Below are 18,922 nucleotides of genomic sequence, written 5' to 3' on the forward strand. Positions count from 1 at the left end.
TTTGGTTATTTTTAATTTACATGTGAAAAAAAAATCAATTCGAGCCAATTTGTCAGTGATACATTCAAAGTTATCACCATCCATGTACTTTAGATTACTAAGGGCATCATATTTTATGTTGTTAGGTCAGATATGAGAATGACGGCCAATTTTGAATGCAGGGAAAAAATGGTTACTCCTTTGACAAATTATGGTTATATTGTTCGTTTATTTGGTTATCTGTAACTTACATGTGCAAAAAAAAAAAAAATTCAAGCCAATTGTCAGTGAGACATTCTAATTTATGAAAAAATAGTGGTCATGCATATGTAAAAATGTGGTCATACAGACCATATATTTGGCTAGTTTTTCTTTCCGAGGTGTAAATAATATCGTTTTAGGCGAATCGAACGCATGATCTCATTTGATCACTGCACTAACAGCTTTCCCAACCATAAATAACCTGATTTACAATCGGCGAGTTTATCACTCCTAAAGACGGACAAGTTCTAATTTATGAAAAAATAGCGGTCACGTATTTGTAAAAATGTGGTCATACAGACCATATACTTGGCTAGTTTATATTTCCCAGATGTAAATAATTTCGTTTTAGGCGAATCGAACGCATGATCTCATTTGATCACTGCACTAAAAGCATTTCCAACCATAGATAACCTGTTTTACAATCGGCGAGTTTATCACGCCTAAGGATGGACAAGTTCTAATTTATGAAAAACACAACAAATTCTACAAAAGCTCGATTCAAAGTCAGATACAGCAAATCACAAATCGAATCACGGTTCAAAGCGAGAACTAGATATAAAACAATCCACAAATACATTTGTAGCGGAAGAAGAGTGCTTAACAAAGTGGAAAAAGAGCTCATAATAGAGATAAGGTGAATATGAGAATGAGTGAAATGTGAGGACTTAATTAACAGAGAATAATGAAAATGTGGGTGAAGTAAAGTGAGACTGATGGTGTTAAATGAAAAGGGAGGGGTTTGTCTATTTGTATAAATAAGGGAGCTTAGTGTTTAGTTAAAAACTAAAGGGGATGTTATTGTTATTTCAGAGAGAAGGTGAGTGTAATTTATCCTTTTTTTTAATGATTCGTCGTAAAATTCTTATGCAATAAACCTAAAATAAGCTTCAAAGTATGTCGTCTTTACAACCTCATGCTTGGAAGGTTGCGACCGTCATAAAGTTTTAGCCGAACACAATAACAAATTAAGTCTTAGGCCCGTCCAGACTTTGATCAACCCACTTCCACATACTCGAGTCACATCCTCAAGTGGTCGACTAGGCAATTCATGTACAATCAGTCAATTTGAACTGTACAATAAAAATCAATGGTTTTGATTTGAACCTGGACTTTTTACTTGAAAACAATTAAAACCCTAGCTTAAAATTTGGACTGTTTGACCATAGTGCAGTCTGGACTCGATCCAAATAAGTGTTTTTGCTGTCTAGGAGAATCGAAGGAAATAAACAAAAACAATTTCAAACAACAAGCACACGTGTCAAAATCACGTCCGTGATTTATTTATTTATTTATTTCCTCTATAATTACTTGTAACTATCTTAACTCATAAGCAATATAATTAATGTAACAAAGTTTAAAACATGTCTATCATATTTCTAAATTAATATAATTAATTAATGTTGTGATCTCTCTGTAATTTGTTGCATAACAAGTCTCCTGGATTTGTTAACGGTGAGAAAGCACAAGTAAACATGTTCTTCAAGCTCTTCCAACTGATCCAAAACGCTTGACTCTTGATCACTAATTTCACATTTACTACTACCAACATTCTTCACACAAACTTCAGCAACCATTTTTCTATGTTCCATTTCATCATTCAACCTCTTCACCATCCTACTCATAGTATCCAAATCATTTATCAATATAAAAACCCCTTTCGCAGCAGCATCAAGTTGTTCACATAGTCTTTCACTATTACTTCTTATTTTTATCCTATTTTTTATTCTCTTTATGAACAAACCAACAAAACAACCCACAATACTTGGTGCAGCCACCAACCCAACAACACTATGAAAAGAAACAACTAACAAAGCAATAAGAATAGCAGCATGTGATGTAACAAGAGCAATTCCTCCAACTTTCTTGCAAACACTAATCAATGTTAATCTTCTTTGAATTTTCCTTCTCTTTGATGTTAGTCTTTGAAGAAGTTCCATGTACCTATCATGAATGTCGTGGAATTGCATTGTACTAATAAGGGATAAATGATTGTTTTGTAATCTTGATGGAAATGAAGCAAGTTCTCTATTGATATCTTTCTTTGTTTGTTCATTTAGAACCCTTTTGCTTAGCTTAACAACTCGTGTGGTTTTTGTATAAGAAAGTCTTGTTGAGTGGATTCCTTCAAGGATTGTGTCACAACAATGACATGCTTCTAAGCTAGCTTCAAAATAGTCAACTAGAAGATGATGTACCTTAAAATTTTGTGTCATGTTTGTTATTATTTCTTGTCGGGGTTCGAGCAAATACTCGGTGAGATTAATGCATATAGGAGGAAGCGGAGGAGGAGATGTTGAACAAGAGATAGAGAGTCTTTTGGTGCTAATTGTCTTCTCAAATTGCCTTTGTGCTTTGTTGCATATTTCAATATAAGACTTTGTTCTAAATGCTTCAAAATATTCTTCATTTACATTTGACTTCCTACACAAGCTATCCTCCTTATCACATTGTTTCCGTGATCTACATGCTTAATTAATTTCCACAAAATCAACTCATCAATATCATTTGCTAGATAAAATTGGATTAACAAAAACAAAAAATCTCTAATTCATATTGCTAAGTGTTATATATCGACGTTAAACTTGATTACTAGATTTTTTTTATTCTATCTCTAATCTTTTGTAATTTACTTCAAAATTTTGTAATAGTAGAGTTGTTAGTTTATTCATGATCATCAAATATAAATTCATTTTCATAGTATACTAAAGCTAGAAGCATAACATAATGAAGAAAAATAATTGAAAAGAAAGACAAATTAAACTAGTTAAATGATTAATTAATGATTTGAACATGACGTACGGGGGGAGAAAAACGGAATTGAATACATATATAGTATATATTAATTATTACAAAGGAAGCTAAGATGAGAATTAGAGTTGTAGAAAATGAATAAACTCACCTGATCTTCGAAGAGAACAAAGCCACCCAGAACATGTCATGTAGAAAAAACTTAGATGTAACAAATTTGATATGCTTAGACTCGAACTTGTATAATTTGATGTTAAAACTGGAATAAGAAATCTTCTGAACAATATATAGAGAGAAAGAGGTCGGTGTATATATATAATATATGAGTCTAGCTTAGGGACAAGTACTACTTAAATTATATTATTAAGAGAAGAAATCCAGTTGGCAGTTAATATTACCACAAATGGGTAATGCAATAGCTTTGCACCCAAGTTAATTAGTGTATCTCACACGTTGTGTAATGTGTTCTCCCACGTAGACTTCAGGCATCAATGAAGCTCCTCCCACAAGCTCAGTCTATTACCAATCAATTAGTAATTTATTTAACTATAGAAATTATAATTAATTTGCATGCATGTTTTATAACGGTGCACTATATATGAATTGATTAATTAGTTAATTAGGTTCTTTTTTAGAGGCTTCCAATGCATGGATGTAGTGAGACTCGATTTTTGCCCCATTAATTGATATTAATGAACGCGCTTGTGTGTAAGATTAAGATTTCAATAGATATCTGTTGGCCACGTTGGAATCCTTAATTATGTTCCGTAGAAATTTGATCAAGCTTAAAGTTTCTGTTAATTTTGAATCCAACTCAAATGATGATTAAATGAACATCTAACTTCTCTAAGACATGACAAGCATATTGGGTTATCAAACACACATGCAGTAAAAACAAGTGCTCAGAGTTGTATTATTCATGCATATGTATTAATCTCGTAAATGGATTTTCTCAAGTGGAGTTCTTCTAACTTTTTTCGAATTGTTACATCTATACCATTAAACAAGAGAGCAAAAACAAAATATAAAATTATAAAGAAAAAAGGATATTGAGTATGTCGTTGAGACGTAACAATTTAGAAAAAATGAAATAATTATACTTGTGGGAACCATTTCCATTACAGTCCAACGTTTGATTTTTTTCATGCATTGAGTCACTCCAAACAATCTAACCTTTAATAAAGCAACAAAAAATATGATAAGATAACGGGACATTATTCTATTGTGTCTCAATGGTCATGATTTTTATCCTGAATACGAGATAAGTAAAAACCAACATGATAGTATGTATAAAAAAATAATTTACTCATTTACCTCTATGAAATATAACTTCAAAAAATTGAAAACAAATAAAATAAAAATTATATTTTTTATAGGCATCATTTACTCTCTAAAAATTATTTTTAGAGAGATCTAATTCAATTAACACTCTAGCATAGTGTCTAAACAATCTATTTTTTTCATAGCATCGTTCGGATAAATAAATAGGCGTTCCTATACCATTTACAATTAAAACAAAAAAAAAAAAAAAAGTTTAATGCCTCCTGTATATTTTTGGGCAGGTCAACAAGCCTAATCGACACTTGAGCATGTGCTTGCTTTTGAGTCTTGATGTTGAAATCATGGGACCATTGCAAGAGGTGCAAGATCCAAAGGTTTAACTTGGCAAGTTCTTATCACCCACACTTTTTGAAGATCATCAGGGTTGGATAAGCTGAATTCAAAAAACCCTCTACACAAAATCAGCAATTTCCAAGAACCAGAAATTTTTCAAAGGTTGGAGAGTTTTGCTTGAAGGTCATGCGTAGAAAGTGATGTTTCCCCTTTTGAAAAGATCAATCTTCCATGCGGACAGTTTTTTCTACAACTTTCGAGTTTATAGTTAGTTAAGAATTATAGACTTCAAATGTTCGGTCTAGTGGTAAAAAGATAAATTTTACAACCGGTGGTCTGGGTTTGAATCACACCCACTACTAGTGCCTCTTGTAGTAGGGGTATTTGAACCTGAAGGTTTTCACCTCCTTGCACAGGGGTCAGCCCAATAATCTTCAAAATTAAGTAAAGCCTAAAACAAGTTTTGTTATATGAAGCTTTTTTTGTCTCCACATGAGACCTTTTTGCTTATAAAATATAATGAAAAATATTTGTTTTGCTAGTAGGCCTAAAGCTAGAGCTTTAGTGACCTTACCCTTGGACCGACCCTGTTTGGGGCATCATCTCCTCATTCTAAATTTTAATATTAGCAACAAAAAAAACTACATAATTGTTAACTTAAAGTCTTGTTAAAAATAAAATAATAAAAGTTGGTATAAAATTCAATTTAATTCTTTTATTATTTATATTACATTAGACTGAAATTTTATTAATCAATTAATTTTTTTTATAGGCCATAACAGTGAGGCATCCACTTCATAAACCCACACCCATTCCATTGACACTACTTTCCAACCTAGAACATTTAGGAACTTACATATGAGCAAAATATTAGCAGATGACTCAGTACTAAGCCTCTGTTTGGGGGAAAATAAACAGACTCGAAAATAAAAAATAAGTCCTAAGCCTCTGATGGTCAAGAGAACTTTGCTTGCTTTATCAAGCCAAGAATGCATCAATCACCTTGATTTATATTTGGTTCTCAATACTCCATTGCATTATTATTCTATTTTCTGGATAGTTTACCAAAAGGACAAAAATGAATGTGTTATTTTGTAGTATTTTCCAATAAAAAAACAATTCTAAGCATTTCCCTAACACTTTCCAATAAAAAAACAATTCTAAGCATTTCCCTAACACTTAACCAAAGACCTATTTCTGCAATTGTTAACACCGAACTTTCTAGTATCTTGTGATATTAATTCCTTCTTTCATTAGTTTCATATGACATATATAGCTACAGATTCACAAGAAATAAAAAACTACAGTCATCTCCCACATCCAGTTGCTAACAAATCAGCCAGCAATAGCCAATTCCTTTACTATATATGCTACAATTCTAGTCATCATAGCCAGCCATATGTAAAATATGGCCAATTTCTAAATAAAAAAACAATAACATATCAGAAATAAAACCAAGACCAAGCTCAAACACTTTTGTAGCAGCTAAAAAAAAAAACTATTATATGCAAGAAAATAGTAATGTACACACAATGCACGGTGCTAGCAAGAGCTCATTTACCACCCAATTAACATAAGGCTTTTAGCAGTAAAAGGTCGTATAAACCGACCAAAAACTCTGACTTGCATCCAATTAAACTGTTTCAAGCAGAAATTTGCTAGTTAGCACTCAACAACACAAAACAATCCACAACAGAAACAAGGGAGACATACATCATATGCTAACATTATGATAGGAATTTGGATTTTTTTCAAGTTTCAAGCAATCAATAAAAACTCAATATATATCATACTCATGGTTTTACATTTTACCAGCATTCATAGAATCAAATAGTATATGATATAACTCCCAACAGATTTCTTTCATGAAAAACCAGACTGACACCATACAATATAATAAAATGAAAACTTAAATACCATGAATTCGTCGTTTTACACTAAGCAAATAGTATATGATATAACTCCCAACAGATTTCTTTCATGAAAAAACACTACATGTTCTTCAAAAACATGGCGTAATCATCCTCAATCAACTAAAAGTTTACATGTTGTAGAGCCCCTTGTGCATGAATATAATTTCAGTAACACTTGGCCCTTGTTAAGGAATAAATCTAAAATATGTGAAATTAGAATTTAAAAAGAAAACAAATCCTAAACATCAAAACCTGAATGATAAAATGTTGAAGATTAGGAAAATATGGGAGCATTCCTAGAATCGACCAGTCCCCCCTCTCGCATAATCCATGACGAAAAATAAGTTCCATGTGGGTCAAATTGTGAAACATGGGAAGTATTGTCAAAGTCTTCGCATAAATCTGCATGAGTTGCACAACATTATAAATGTATACTCTCTCTATTCCATACCTTGGGTAGATTGTGCAAACAGAATATGAAATTATTTAATTGATGAATATTCGTACCAATACTCAATGCAAAGAGAATAAATACAATACAAAATGTAGTTTGAAAATAGAGGTCAATTTCTGAAACAGTTATCTAGGAGAGTGATATTCTATTCATACCCGTTCATAATACAAAATCTTTGCCTTACAAAACAAAGTCATCACATTATCCATATCATAAAGGATCTTTACTTTTACCAAATTAGGTAAAGAATTCAAGTTTTTGACCGGATCATAAGGTGACTTCGGCCTACTGTATATATATGATTTTATACTCATATCTTCCAGATTAGGACAACTATGTAGAAACTTCACCAAATATTCAAGAGATGTGAAACAAACTCGATCCAAATGAAGAGTTTTGAGACGAGGAAAATCCACTTGATCAAAATCTCTCATTTTTATGTTTCCCAATTTAAGAACTTCAACTGTCTTAAAATTGAAAATGCAATGAGGTAATTTGATCAAACGCCTTTTGTTAAACATGTTAAAGTTAAGATTCGCGACTGCTCGTTGCATCACAAATTTAAAAATTCTGTTGAATTCTCTTTGGTTGAAACAAGAAGATTTGCCACATTTGAGGCTAAAGGAATGGATTGAAGTCTTTTTGTCCCGCAACGAGAACATGACTGAGTAAACAAATTTGCGAAAGATGTTGAAATCTTTGAAGGTTCTGAGGTCGAAGTCCAAAGCCAGAACTGAGAGCCACACCAGTTTCCATCTCTTAGAGAGGACGCTTGTGGTTGCAGCGAATTTGGTTGGATGGAATGAGAGAATATGACAAAGTATCGGATCTATATATATATATATACATAGGTTTTCTATTCTAACATGTCAATTGGGTTTTTCTTGTAGGTCAAATTTGGATTTGGGCGTAATATGTCAAAAGTAAATTTTATATACTAATAAATATTAATTTGTTTTTTTAGGAGAATACTAATTTATTTTTCATTCCTTCAAAGAAAATTGTTTCTTATCGTGGATTTTAAATTTAAACGAGACAGTATATTAATGTTGATTAATTTTCTATTAGATAGTTTACTTTTAGGTTGATGATGACTCCTCGTCATACCATGTATTATAGTGTTTTACAAGAGGTTTTTTTCGTAATCTTAGTTTAGGATTCTAGTTTATTACTAATAGTTTGAGAAAAGTATGCAATGTATTAAAAATGGTCATTGTAAGTCATCGTATTTCGCTAACCAAATAACTCTATAGGGTGTCGGTATCTTTTTGGTATAGATCGGTAGGTTGATCCGAGTAGATGGTGCTTTATGGAGGTTATTGAGGTAAGCAGGTTAATCACAGTGAAGAAATGAAGTTCATAATACTTTAGGAAATTTTGTTTCAAGTCTCCCAGTAACAACTCAAAGGTTAGTCTACATAAAGCTGACGAATTCGAGTTCATGATCAAAAGGAGCTTCGACCTTATGCTCCTCACGTCCGCCCATAGTGCGTGATGCACACTCCATACGAAAAACAAGGTAACTCTTAACTGGACTCTTGTGTGGCGAATGTGACAGGGTGTGTACTGCACACTAACCATAGGAAGCCGACAATGCATTAACGAAGCAATGCACATTGTGTGTAGATGGCTGTGTGGGACGTGTGCGCTATCTGAAAAAGTGTCTATAAATTGAACTCTTCAGCTAGAAGCAAGGGTCATTGCTCCAATATTTTTGTAATTTGAAGGCATATAAGATGTGATCCTAACAACCATAAGAGGCAATTTTCAACCCTTGGCAACAAGATTGAAAACTCGTCACTCTATTTGCATGTATTACTCCTTTGGTTACTATCACGAGTAGCTAAACTCATTAGATTATGATTGAATAATAAACATCTATGGTACTGTTTAAAACCATGTGATATATGAGTCCTCTTTAATGCGATCTATACATATGTTTATTCATTATCTTGTGTTGAATGATTTTTATTGTTTGATCAACTCTAAACTAATTTTAGAATACAAATCACTATTAACACTAGGTTTTGTAACTAGAACCTGGTCTATTTTGGTAAACTATCATGAACAGAGGAACAAAGTTGATATTATTTAGGATATCAAATTACCCAACAGGAACATAGAGGGATTCAGACAATCTTAATTGTTCGTCTTTATTCTAAATTTAAGTTTTAATTTACTTTCAAATTGTAAACCAACTTGGAATGCAAACCCCCGAAATTTATATTTATATTTATATGACTTATAAAACATATAAAATCATCCTTTTTTAGTTAAAAAAATAAAAAAAAAAAATACTATAAGAAAGGGACCAAAACCGATATATTTTAAAATGAATGACCAACTCAATTATTAAGCCTAAAAACTAGTAATCATAGATATTTGGGTTGTAAACAATCCGAGCAATTCAAGGATAGGATAGATAAGTAATCTTATTTTATTAAAATAGATAGACTGGGGTGGGGAGTATTTTTGAACTCAGTCTTACAACAACAAAAACACAATAACAAAATAGTAAAGGGTTTAGATATTTAATTTAAGGTGGCAGGGAAAGCATTAGCAATGTCAATGACAAAACGGTAACGAACATCATTCTTCACAAGACGCTCAAAAGCTTCATTGATTGTATCAGCTTTGATTAATTCAATGTCACATGTGATATTATGCTTCCCACAAACATCCAACATTTCTTGAGTCTCTTTTATTCCTCCTATGATTCCACCTTTTATGGATCTTTTCCCTGTTACATACAATTGTTCATCATCAACAACAAATTGCATTTATTTAATACTACTAATCTATTGAGTAATCAATAATAGATAATTAAGGTAGGTTTATTTTACCAAATATCAATGGAAATGCAGGCAATTGTAATGGCTTGTCAGGTGCACCAACGATAAATAGAGTCCCATTTACTTTAAGCAATTCCAATATGGGCAATAGAGCATGATCTGCTGATACAGTGTCCAAAATGAAATCTAAGCTTCTCTTTGCAGCCTGTCAACATAAAATAAAATAAAAAAATTACATAAATACAACTCAAATGGTAAAGGATTGCAATACAAAATATATGATGAGACACATATTCGAACCATGATTTCTCATTTATCTACCTTTAATGTGTGTGAATATAGCCGTTGTTCGACGTTTAAAACAAAAGCAAAAGCAAAACAAAATAATCATTTCTGCATTTCTTGGCCCACTAACCAACTAACGCCTAAACTAATCAAATTGTATTTTGGACCACATAGTAAATGTGACACACAACATTAGCAATTCACCATATGAAAATAAATCAAAATACACATGGCTATAATTTAATATGAAATATTGGTAAGGTAGGAAACCTGCAATTGGTCTGGATTAGTGCTGATTATGAAATCATCAGCTCCCAAACGTTCCTTAGCCTCAGTTTCTTTGGAAGGAGAAGTACTTATGACAGTAACATGGTGACCAAATGCTTTGCCAAATTTGACAGCCATGTGACCAAGTCCTCCCAAACCAACCACACCAATTCTTTTCCCTGCTGTTGCTACCAAACCGTGGTCCTTCAAGGGACTGAATACTGTTATTCCAGCACAAAGTAGAGGTGCTGCTGCGTCCATTGGTAGGCTTTCTGGAATGTGTACTGCATATCTTCACATCAAAATTTCATATTCTTCAATTAGTGATTAAATTAAAAAGATAAAAATTTAATAGTCACGCTGATTAATTAATAAAGAAATTGTTCAATGGCCGACATTTTTTACTGGTCTAACATGTCCTGAACCATGTGTATACTCAAAATATTAGAGTATCTCTTAGATTAATTTAGTAGAACAGCATCTATCAAAATAATAATAATAATAATTAGTGTAGCAGTGATTAAAAAAATTGGGATAAATTTTTTTTAAATTTACATATACAGTCTGTCTAGTGTATATCTCTTCTGTTTTATCTATGTTTAGTATAAAATCGTATTTAAAACTGGAATAATGATATATTTCAAGGAAACTTCTACGGTGCACTCACAAAGTGAGATGATTAAAAAAGACGACTTTTAGTATAAAAAATAAAAATAAACAACGACTTGTCCCTTACAAAAAGAACTTACAAAAAGAAAAAATTAAAAGACGACATGTGACAACTCATTGGAGCACAATAATAATAATTAATAATATGCCCCAGTCATATTCAACGACTACTGTTGTGTGCTTTAAACCATGTGATCCTCTGCTTTACATATTAATTTTAAACCATGTGATCAAAAACATTTAAACATATACTACTACTCTGTTTTTCTTTATCAAAATCCTCTACTTTACATATTAATTTTATTCAATTACATTACTCTTTTTGTCTTGCGTTAAAATGATCATGTTCATTTTTTGGGAAAGATGGTAAAAAATAATTAGATAACAGAAAGAAAAGAAGAAAAAAAAAACGTTACACGAAAATACAGTACAATATTTTTTTATAAAACATGAGATTGTGGGTTGTTATAAAATTTGAGCAGATCCAATATAACATAATAAGGATGATAAATAGTAATTACCTGTAATCTACGACCAACATTTGTGAGTAGCCACCATAGGTGATGCTACCATCCCAGAAAATACCATTGTATACAAACTGCAACTTCTCACAGTAATTCTCTTGATCTGTTTTGCAGTACTCACAATCCAAACAAGAAGCAGCCAAACACCCCACACCCACTCTGTCTCCTTCTTTGAATCCCTCCACATCACTACCAACCTTAGTGATAACCCCTGTTATCTCATGCCCTGGAACAACAGGGTACATAGTAATGCCCCAGTCATCTTTGGCATGATGAACATCAGTGTGGCAAATTCCACAATACAGTATCTTTATAGTCACATCAGTAACACCGTTCTCCCTTCTTTTGAAGGTGTATGGGGTAATCTTGCCGGAAGAATCATGAGCTGCCCAACCAGATACAGTTTGTGTGTGGTTAGGGGTAGTCTTAGCCATTGATATGATAGCTAGGGTGGCTGGGATATAAGAATGAGATGAAATGATATTATTAGAGGGGGGAGATTTGGAATTGGATTGGAGCATATAGGGAGTTGGGAACTTCGCATTTATTTATAGAGAGGATATGGAATACTGCACACTGTAATAAAATGGATTTATTGTTTTGTCTACGTTTACCTAAAAAAAGTCGTCAAATTAATACTCCCTCCATATCTCATAAATTCATTCTTTCATATTAAGAATTTGGACATATTTAGACAATGATATAAGGAATTGAAATAAATATTTATATTGAATTATTGATTTGGCATAACTTGTTATTTGATTTCTTTAACTATATAATTGGCCGCGTAAGAAACGTTAAATTATAGTAATTTAGAAAATGTTATTAGATCTTTTAAGATTAATTTAAAATATTGACAACAACCCAACTCCCACTGAAAAATATAGTAATAGTTTATAAAAAAAACGACATTATAAATCGATTTTCTAATTTTCTAAGGATGGGTTGGACCTAAAAATCTAATATAAAATATGACATAGCATAAAATATTTTAACGTTGATATTTCAACGCCAACTTTTTTATATCCATTCAACGTCTTATTTTATATTTATCCCTCTCTTTCTACCACATCAACAACTATCACAACCATCACATCATTATATTTTTCTTTTTTTCAATCTTATTTTAAAGGTGTATACACCCATATGAGGTGCACAAAAAACATTTTCTAAAAAATATTAAGGAATGAATTGAATATGAAACTATTATTTTAGTTCGTAGGAGTCTTTTCTTTTCTTCAAACTTTAGACTGAATTGCATTTTGACTTCCAGCTTTCACAAACTGATGATATTAGTCTCCTAAATTTTTATGGAAAAAGTATAAATATTTGTATATCTTAAAATTTCAAATATATCAACGTCTACACAAACTATGATAAATTCGTATATTTTATGAATCGTGATTCTATTAAAGGGGTAGGAGGTTCATAAGAGTGAGGATTATGATCTCACTCGTAACTACATGATATATCATTGTAGTTATAGAGGAGCCATACATACTCCCACCGTCTCTTTATAAGCACTTTTTTTTCCACATATATTAAGAAAAATAGTTAGTCTTTTTTCACATGTATTACAAAAAAATTGATATAAATCAACCTAGTAATTCGTAGTAAATTCATAAAAAATGCAAGATGAATTAGTATTATTAAAAAGCTAAGAATTTTATTTTGACACTGAATAAAAAGAAGCTATGATTAATAATCCTACATATACAATTTTATTTCCCGTAATTTTTTTAACAAATGAAAATTCACATATAATCCAAATCATCTGCCTCTAATTTAGTTATGTATTTATTTTTAATCAGAGTATGCATTCCTTTATTATATTTTTCTTATCGATAAAATGCATCTCTTTTTAGTTGTTGTTCTGTTTTTAGTTGTTGATAAGAACATGCGTCTAATTTATGAGCAAATAATGAATTTCATGGAAGAAACTAGGAATCTCTCCTAGTAACATCATAACGTGGTTCTATCAACATCAACATATACAAAACTTTGCAATTTTTTTCGAAAGGCGTTGCAATGTTGGTTGTTGTACGTGGGATCCCACAGATTATATTAAGAATTTGATCACTTAACTATATAGTTGTATGGAGAGGAGACTGCCCAGACAATTTTAAAACAAAATTGTTATTCGAACACAAGAAAGACAACATCATATACAATATGTCGACATCGTATAAAATACACTAATCATAAGTATGTGTGCATTTTAAGGTGGGAGAAAAAAGCAATTCGAGAAAAGAGAAAAAACTATTATTAAAACAAAAACCGTATTTTTATAAGATGTTTGAGTAAACTTTGGTGGCAACATTTTATTTTCAAAATATAGTAGTACTCACTTAAAAAAAAAAAAAATGGTGTGTTAAACTACTAGGAAAGTTTTCATCATAAAAAAGCTACAAGGAAAGAACATCGCAACATCGCATAGTTGTCTATAAAGAACGAATATTTCAGGTTGAAAGGTATATCACGAGGAACGTGAAAGAAGAAATTGACTTCTCTCATGCAAGTCATAAGTCTTTATTGATCAGTCCAAATTTTAAGTAGCTACTTATGTGAACGCACTTAACAATTCATCTTGGAGCATATATGCCACATGACCCACGAACAAGGTATTATATACATAAACATAAAAAAGGTATTGCATATACTAAAAAAAAATGTATTGTATATAGCATCAAATATTTGTCAGAAGATGCAAGTTAATACGACAAGTTTTGGGTGGGTGCTTTTTGTATCTAATTTATATTTATATTTGCGTACTCCTTTTGTACACAATGAGTGACAAACTTACAAATTAAGTGTAAGTAGGAGGTTGAATGGGGTTAGACGTGCATGAATAGGTTTAACGTGTTCAAAAAGTTCAAGTCTCAAATTAATATACAGTGTACTCTCAATAACTTCAAAAAATTTGTACGATTAAATTAGTATATGAAATTAGTAGGTTTAAGATGTCAAGTTTGAGCTTCAACTTTTTGAACATGTCACCATTATTTTCACCTTATAAATAATCTATGGTGAATAAATATTTAAAAAAAAGTTGAAACTTAAGCAGCGATAAAAATAAAATACAAAAGTTCTTCAGAAGAACCTCAATGTCCTTATGGTCGAGACAGTCATAACATTTGTGTCGATTCAACAAAAAAAATAATATGAGTTAAATTTTGAACATAAGTTTTTTTTTTATTATTTTTGTCAAACGAGATCGACCAAAACACCAACTCGGCTATGAGGATGGAAAATACATGAACTTTTACTTTCAAAAGATATATTACATGATTTGCCACACACATTAAAGTGATTTACTATAGAATTTTCTCAATAAAAGTAATGGTCTATTTGTTTTTTAAGCATAATAGTCTATTTGTTATAAATTTAAATAAAAGTGATTTTGATATAAATAACTTAAAGATTTTTTTTTTAATTTTAAGAATAGTTTGTTTTTATTGAAAATTAAAAAAAGAGATTTTATATTTACCTCTTCTATTAAAATTGTTTTTCTTCAAAATAGAATTTACCATTTTCAGCTCAAAAGTAATTTTTTTAACAAACTTATTTCTAAAAATAACTTACACACAAAATACATAAAACAACAAAATGTCATTTTTATAATCTTAAACAAACAAGGCCTAAAATGTGTTTGCCAAGCACTTTTGTTGTTAGCTTATGACAATTTTTCTGCTAACTAGGATATTTTATTTTTTGAATCAAAACATGGTATTATTGATTGATTAAGGAACACATCTCGTAGATGGGGTACTAATAGAGATTTGGAAATTGTCAAATCAGAGTGTTGGGCTTACTAATAGCCAACATAATACGGTCGAACCAAACATATTCTTTTGGGTTACAAACATCACTCCCGTAATTGCTCTTTTGGCCTCCATATTGTTGTGAGACCTTCCAGGTTTACCGGAAGATAACATTCGATGATGCATTTTTTTTACTCCTTTTGTCTATCGAAAGATATGGTTTGATGGTGTATTTTTCCCGTTTTGAACAATCCACGAGGCCTAAAGAGCAGCCATCCATCTTTCCATCATATCATTTGAATTCCTTTGTTACCGTCCCCTTGATCAAGTTGCAACGTTTTCGTTCAATTCCATCACATATTGCTCGAGAAAGGAAATTAGATCGCATAGCGTAGGAATATGATGACACTGTGACAATGACAAATTCTATTAAAGCTAACTTACTAACAACACTAAGGTTCTAGATTTCCAATTGTTGGAAGAGAAATCTTATCCATGATGTTGTTGAAAGTGCACTATGGCAGACCCTCACATATATTCTCAAATTACCAACCCAAAATCGCCAGCTTCACTATTTCAGTAGGGATATTCATGTGAAACTTATGGAAAAGCATATTTAGGTTTTCTCCAAGCTATAGCCTTTGTTCTTAACTCTTACAAAATACTTGATAGCACGAGGAAATTATTTTCACTTGGTCCAAATTGGTTTCAGCAAAAAGAATGAGAGGATCATAAATGGAACTCCACTCCACAACACTACCACACAAGTTTGACTTAGTATCACACTACAAAGAGAAATTGGACACCAATAGCTATTAACGAAGATAGATTGAACGCCCAAAGCTATTAACATTGGAGTTATGGCGGACGTTAATAAAAAGGTTAAGAATATGTCATTGGTTTTGTTGAATAACATCAATAATATAACAAATATAAACAAAAATATACCAAAAATATTTTTTCTTTTATCTTTGTTGATAACAACAATATAATATTATTATAGAAAAATTTGTTTAAAGATATAATTGGATAACAAAAAAGACAGTCCAAAATCTTCTATAATTCTCTTTGTGTGTGTGTGTATATATATAGCATAAATTAATTGAGAGTGTAAATTTTTTTAGAGTTAAATAAGTTTTTGGTTTTATAAATATTTTAAATTTTATTTTCATTCATCCTACAAAATGAAGGAATTTTATGTCTAACTTTTGGTACTCGTTATTAAGTCAATTTATATACATCATTCATATTTTTGAATAAATTTTTATAGACATGAATAGAATATTATATATATATATATATATATATATATATATATATCTTGAACAAAAATTTATATTTTTAACAAAATATAAAATAAATATGAATTTGTAAAAGCTAATAACTTAGAAATACATATTTTATTCATCCCTTATTAAAAGAAATTAAAATTTTGCAAGAAAAAAATTCTATAATGCATTAAACATGATTTAAAAAAATAATTCAAAATTTGAATTTCTTTTTTTGGTTACTAAATTTGAAAATATTTAGAGAACTAAAACTTGATGAATTTTTTGTTTTTGACAGGAGTTGATGAAATTTTTTAAACATATTAAAAAGCAAAATTTGATTTTTTTTTTGGTCAAGACAAAATTTGAAAATTTAAAAGGACCGAAAAGTTATTTAACCAAATTTTTCATATGTATCAAAATTAATCTAATATAACTAAACAAGTTTTTTTGCTATAACACAACCCCAAAGCTCTTCCCACATAAAAAGATAAAAACTCATTTCTTTTGACCAAACAGAAAGCTTACATGTGGATTTTTTATTAGCTCAAAAACATTTTACTTATATGAAACTAGTTTAGAGACCCGGCGTTGCCCGGGTTAGATATTAAATAAGTTTTATAAGTTTGTGTGCACGAATAACGTGTCAGTATATTAGATTGAATTTATTTAAATTTATAATTATAATAATATCATAAAAATAAATATAAATGATGAGATGAATGTTCAATGCAAGAATAAAAAGTGTAACAAAATCAATAATGAATTAGTCCAAGTGGTAAGAGTTTTGGGTCCCTTTAAACATGTGGTCATGGGTTTGTTTCGTGCCCTATGCGTATGAGAGAGAAACATTGATTGAAAGGGAAGAAAGTGGTTGAAATATATATATATATCAAAGTATATGTATGAGAAATAATAAAATTGGTGTTTGGCAAACCTGAAGAAGGAAAAATGTTAGATGAAAAGAAGGTTTGGGGATTCTGTTTGTGCTCAAAATATGTAAATATATGATTAACGAAAATTTATTTATATATAGTTAACATTTGCATTATAATATGCTGCTGAAAGATAACATAATAACTAATCGAACCTTTTTTTTATCAAAAAAAAACTAATCAAACCTTTTTTTCCTCAAAAATAAAAACTAATTGAATGATATAGTGCTAAAAGATTAGTAATAACTAAGTGAAGCTTCTTTTCCTAAAAACAAATAAACAAATTGGAGTGTTTTAATCATAAAATAAGATCGTATATGTAAACTTTGTTGAAAGTATTATGTGCAGTTTGTTGAGATATTTCTGCTACATAAAATATTAGAAATTCAATAAAAATTTAAAGAAAATATTGAGTGGATAAGATCAAAATGTGTTGGAACAAAATGTGTTTAACAATAAACCTTAAAGAGTTTTGATGATAACAAGGTATTAAAAATTGTAAATTGGACTAGCTAATATTTGTTCAAGTGTACAGGACCATAATTATAAAGTTACATCATCATTGGTTCTAAATGAGCAAATAAAGAGCTATGGAAACAACAAAAATTTGAAGCTTAAGCGCTCCTGAAGTCAAGCTGCTCCTGAAGAAAAAGCGCTCCTGAAGTCAAGCCGCTCCTGAAGTAAGCTGCTCCTGAAGAATAGTGTTTCTGAAGACAAGAGGTCCAGAAGCCACAGTATCAGAAGCCGCATCATCAGAAGCTGCAGAAGTCATCTCATCAGAAGCTGAACCATCAGAAGCTGCATCATCAGAAGCTGCCTCATCAGAAGCCATTTCACCAGAAGCTGAGTATCAACTGGATTTGCAAAGAATCAAGAATTGAAGAATTATCAATGCAAAAGCTGTCTATTGGATTCGAAAACACAAACAAAGGATTAGTGGAATTTGCAACGGTCATTTCAAAGATGTTTGAAGGCGTGTGTTTGCAATTTGGACGAAAGCGTTGACATTGTACTTTGTACGAATTGTACAACCACGTTCTCCACTACTCTGTTTTGTGTCTGCGCTTCAAGACAAGAAAACAGCTCCAGAATACGGTCTCGCCTGCATAGATGTTCCTTTGGATAAGGAATGGATTTCAAATTTGTTCTTCATAGGACAACAACCAAATCAGGCAAAAGATCATTGGTGAAAGATCAAGCTTCAACAACGACTCTTTGGTGTGCTGGCAATTTCACAACGTCTCTTTCACACCTCTATATAAAGGAGTGAAGACCTAGAGAATTGGTAATGCAAGAACGCTGAACGAAAGACTCACAAAGATTTTCACAAGTACCAAACCTCTGCTGAAATTGTTCTGCATTCACTTAGAATTTCTGTGTCTCAAAGTCATATCTTAGAAATTCTTAAGTCCATTGAGTCTGTATCTGATTTGTATTGTGAGCACCTCT

The 18,922-nt window shown here is 31.1% G+C and overlaps 3 protein-coding genes across 4 annotated transcripts; all 3 read right to left on the reverse strand.

Moving 5' to 3' along the window:
- Nucleotides 1–1,499: 1,499 nt before the first annotated feature.
- LOC146951694 (UPF0496 protein At1g20180-like) lies at nt 1,500–3,306 on the reverse strand. Of its 2 annotated transcripts, none has more exons than XM_085754256.1 (2): nt 3,143–3,306; nt 1,500–2,710 (listed from the first exon to the last, which is right to left on the reverse strand). In XM_085754256.1, the coding sequence occupies exons 1-2, from the start codon at nt 3,180–3,182 to the stop codon at nt 1,638–1,640; spliced, it is 1,113 nt and encodes a 370-aa protein (XP_085610382.1). In that variant the 5' UTR covers nt 3,183–3,306; the 3' UTR covers nt 1,500–1,637. The 2 variants fall into 2 exon arrangements, with proteins under 2 accessions (XP_085610382.1, XP_085610389.1); XM_085754263.1 differs by having other exon boundaries at nt 1,500–2,703; nt 3,143–3,261.
- A 3,688-nt stretch (nt 3,307–6,994) lies between these two features.
- LOC146951695 (putative F-box/FBD/LRR-repeat protein At5g22670) lies at nt 6,995–8,458 on the reverse strand. The gene is made up of 2 exons (XM_085741429.1): nt 8,391–8,458; nt 6,995–7,833 (listed from the first exon to the last, which is right to left on the reverse strand). The coding sequence occupies exons 1-2, from the start codon at nt 8,456–8,458 to the stop codon at nt 7,122–7,124; spliced, it is 780 nt and encodes a 259-aa protein (XP_085597555.1). The 3' UTR covers nt 6,995–7,121.
- A 920-nt stretch (nt 8,459–9,378) lies between these two features.
- Nucleotides 9,379–12,030, reverse strand: LOC146951696 (putative cinnamyl alcohol dehydrogenase 6). Its single transcript, XM_085754276.1, has 4 exons — nt 11,507–12,030; nt 10,320–10,608; nt 9,816–9,969; nt 9,379–9,712 (listed from the first exon to the last, which is right to left on the reverse strand). The coding sequence occupies exons 1-4, from the start codon at nt 12,028–12,030 to the stop codon at nt 9,504–9,506; spliced, it is 1,176 nt and encodes a 391-aa protein (XP_085610402.1). The 3' UTR covers nt 9,379–9,503.
- Nucleotides 12,031–18,922: the final 6,892 nt, after the last annotated feature.

Source organism: Medicago sativa, chromosome 1, assembly GCF_051527215.1.
Source record: "Medicago sativa cultivar Bolivia chromosome 1, Bolivia_mono, whole genome shotgun sequence".
NCBI classification, from domain to species: domain Eukaryota; kingdom Viridiplantae; phylum Streptophyta; class Magnoliopsida; order Fabales; family Fabaceae; genus Medicago; species Medicago sativa.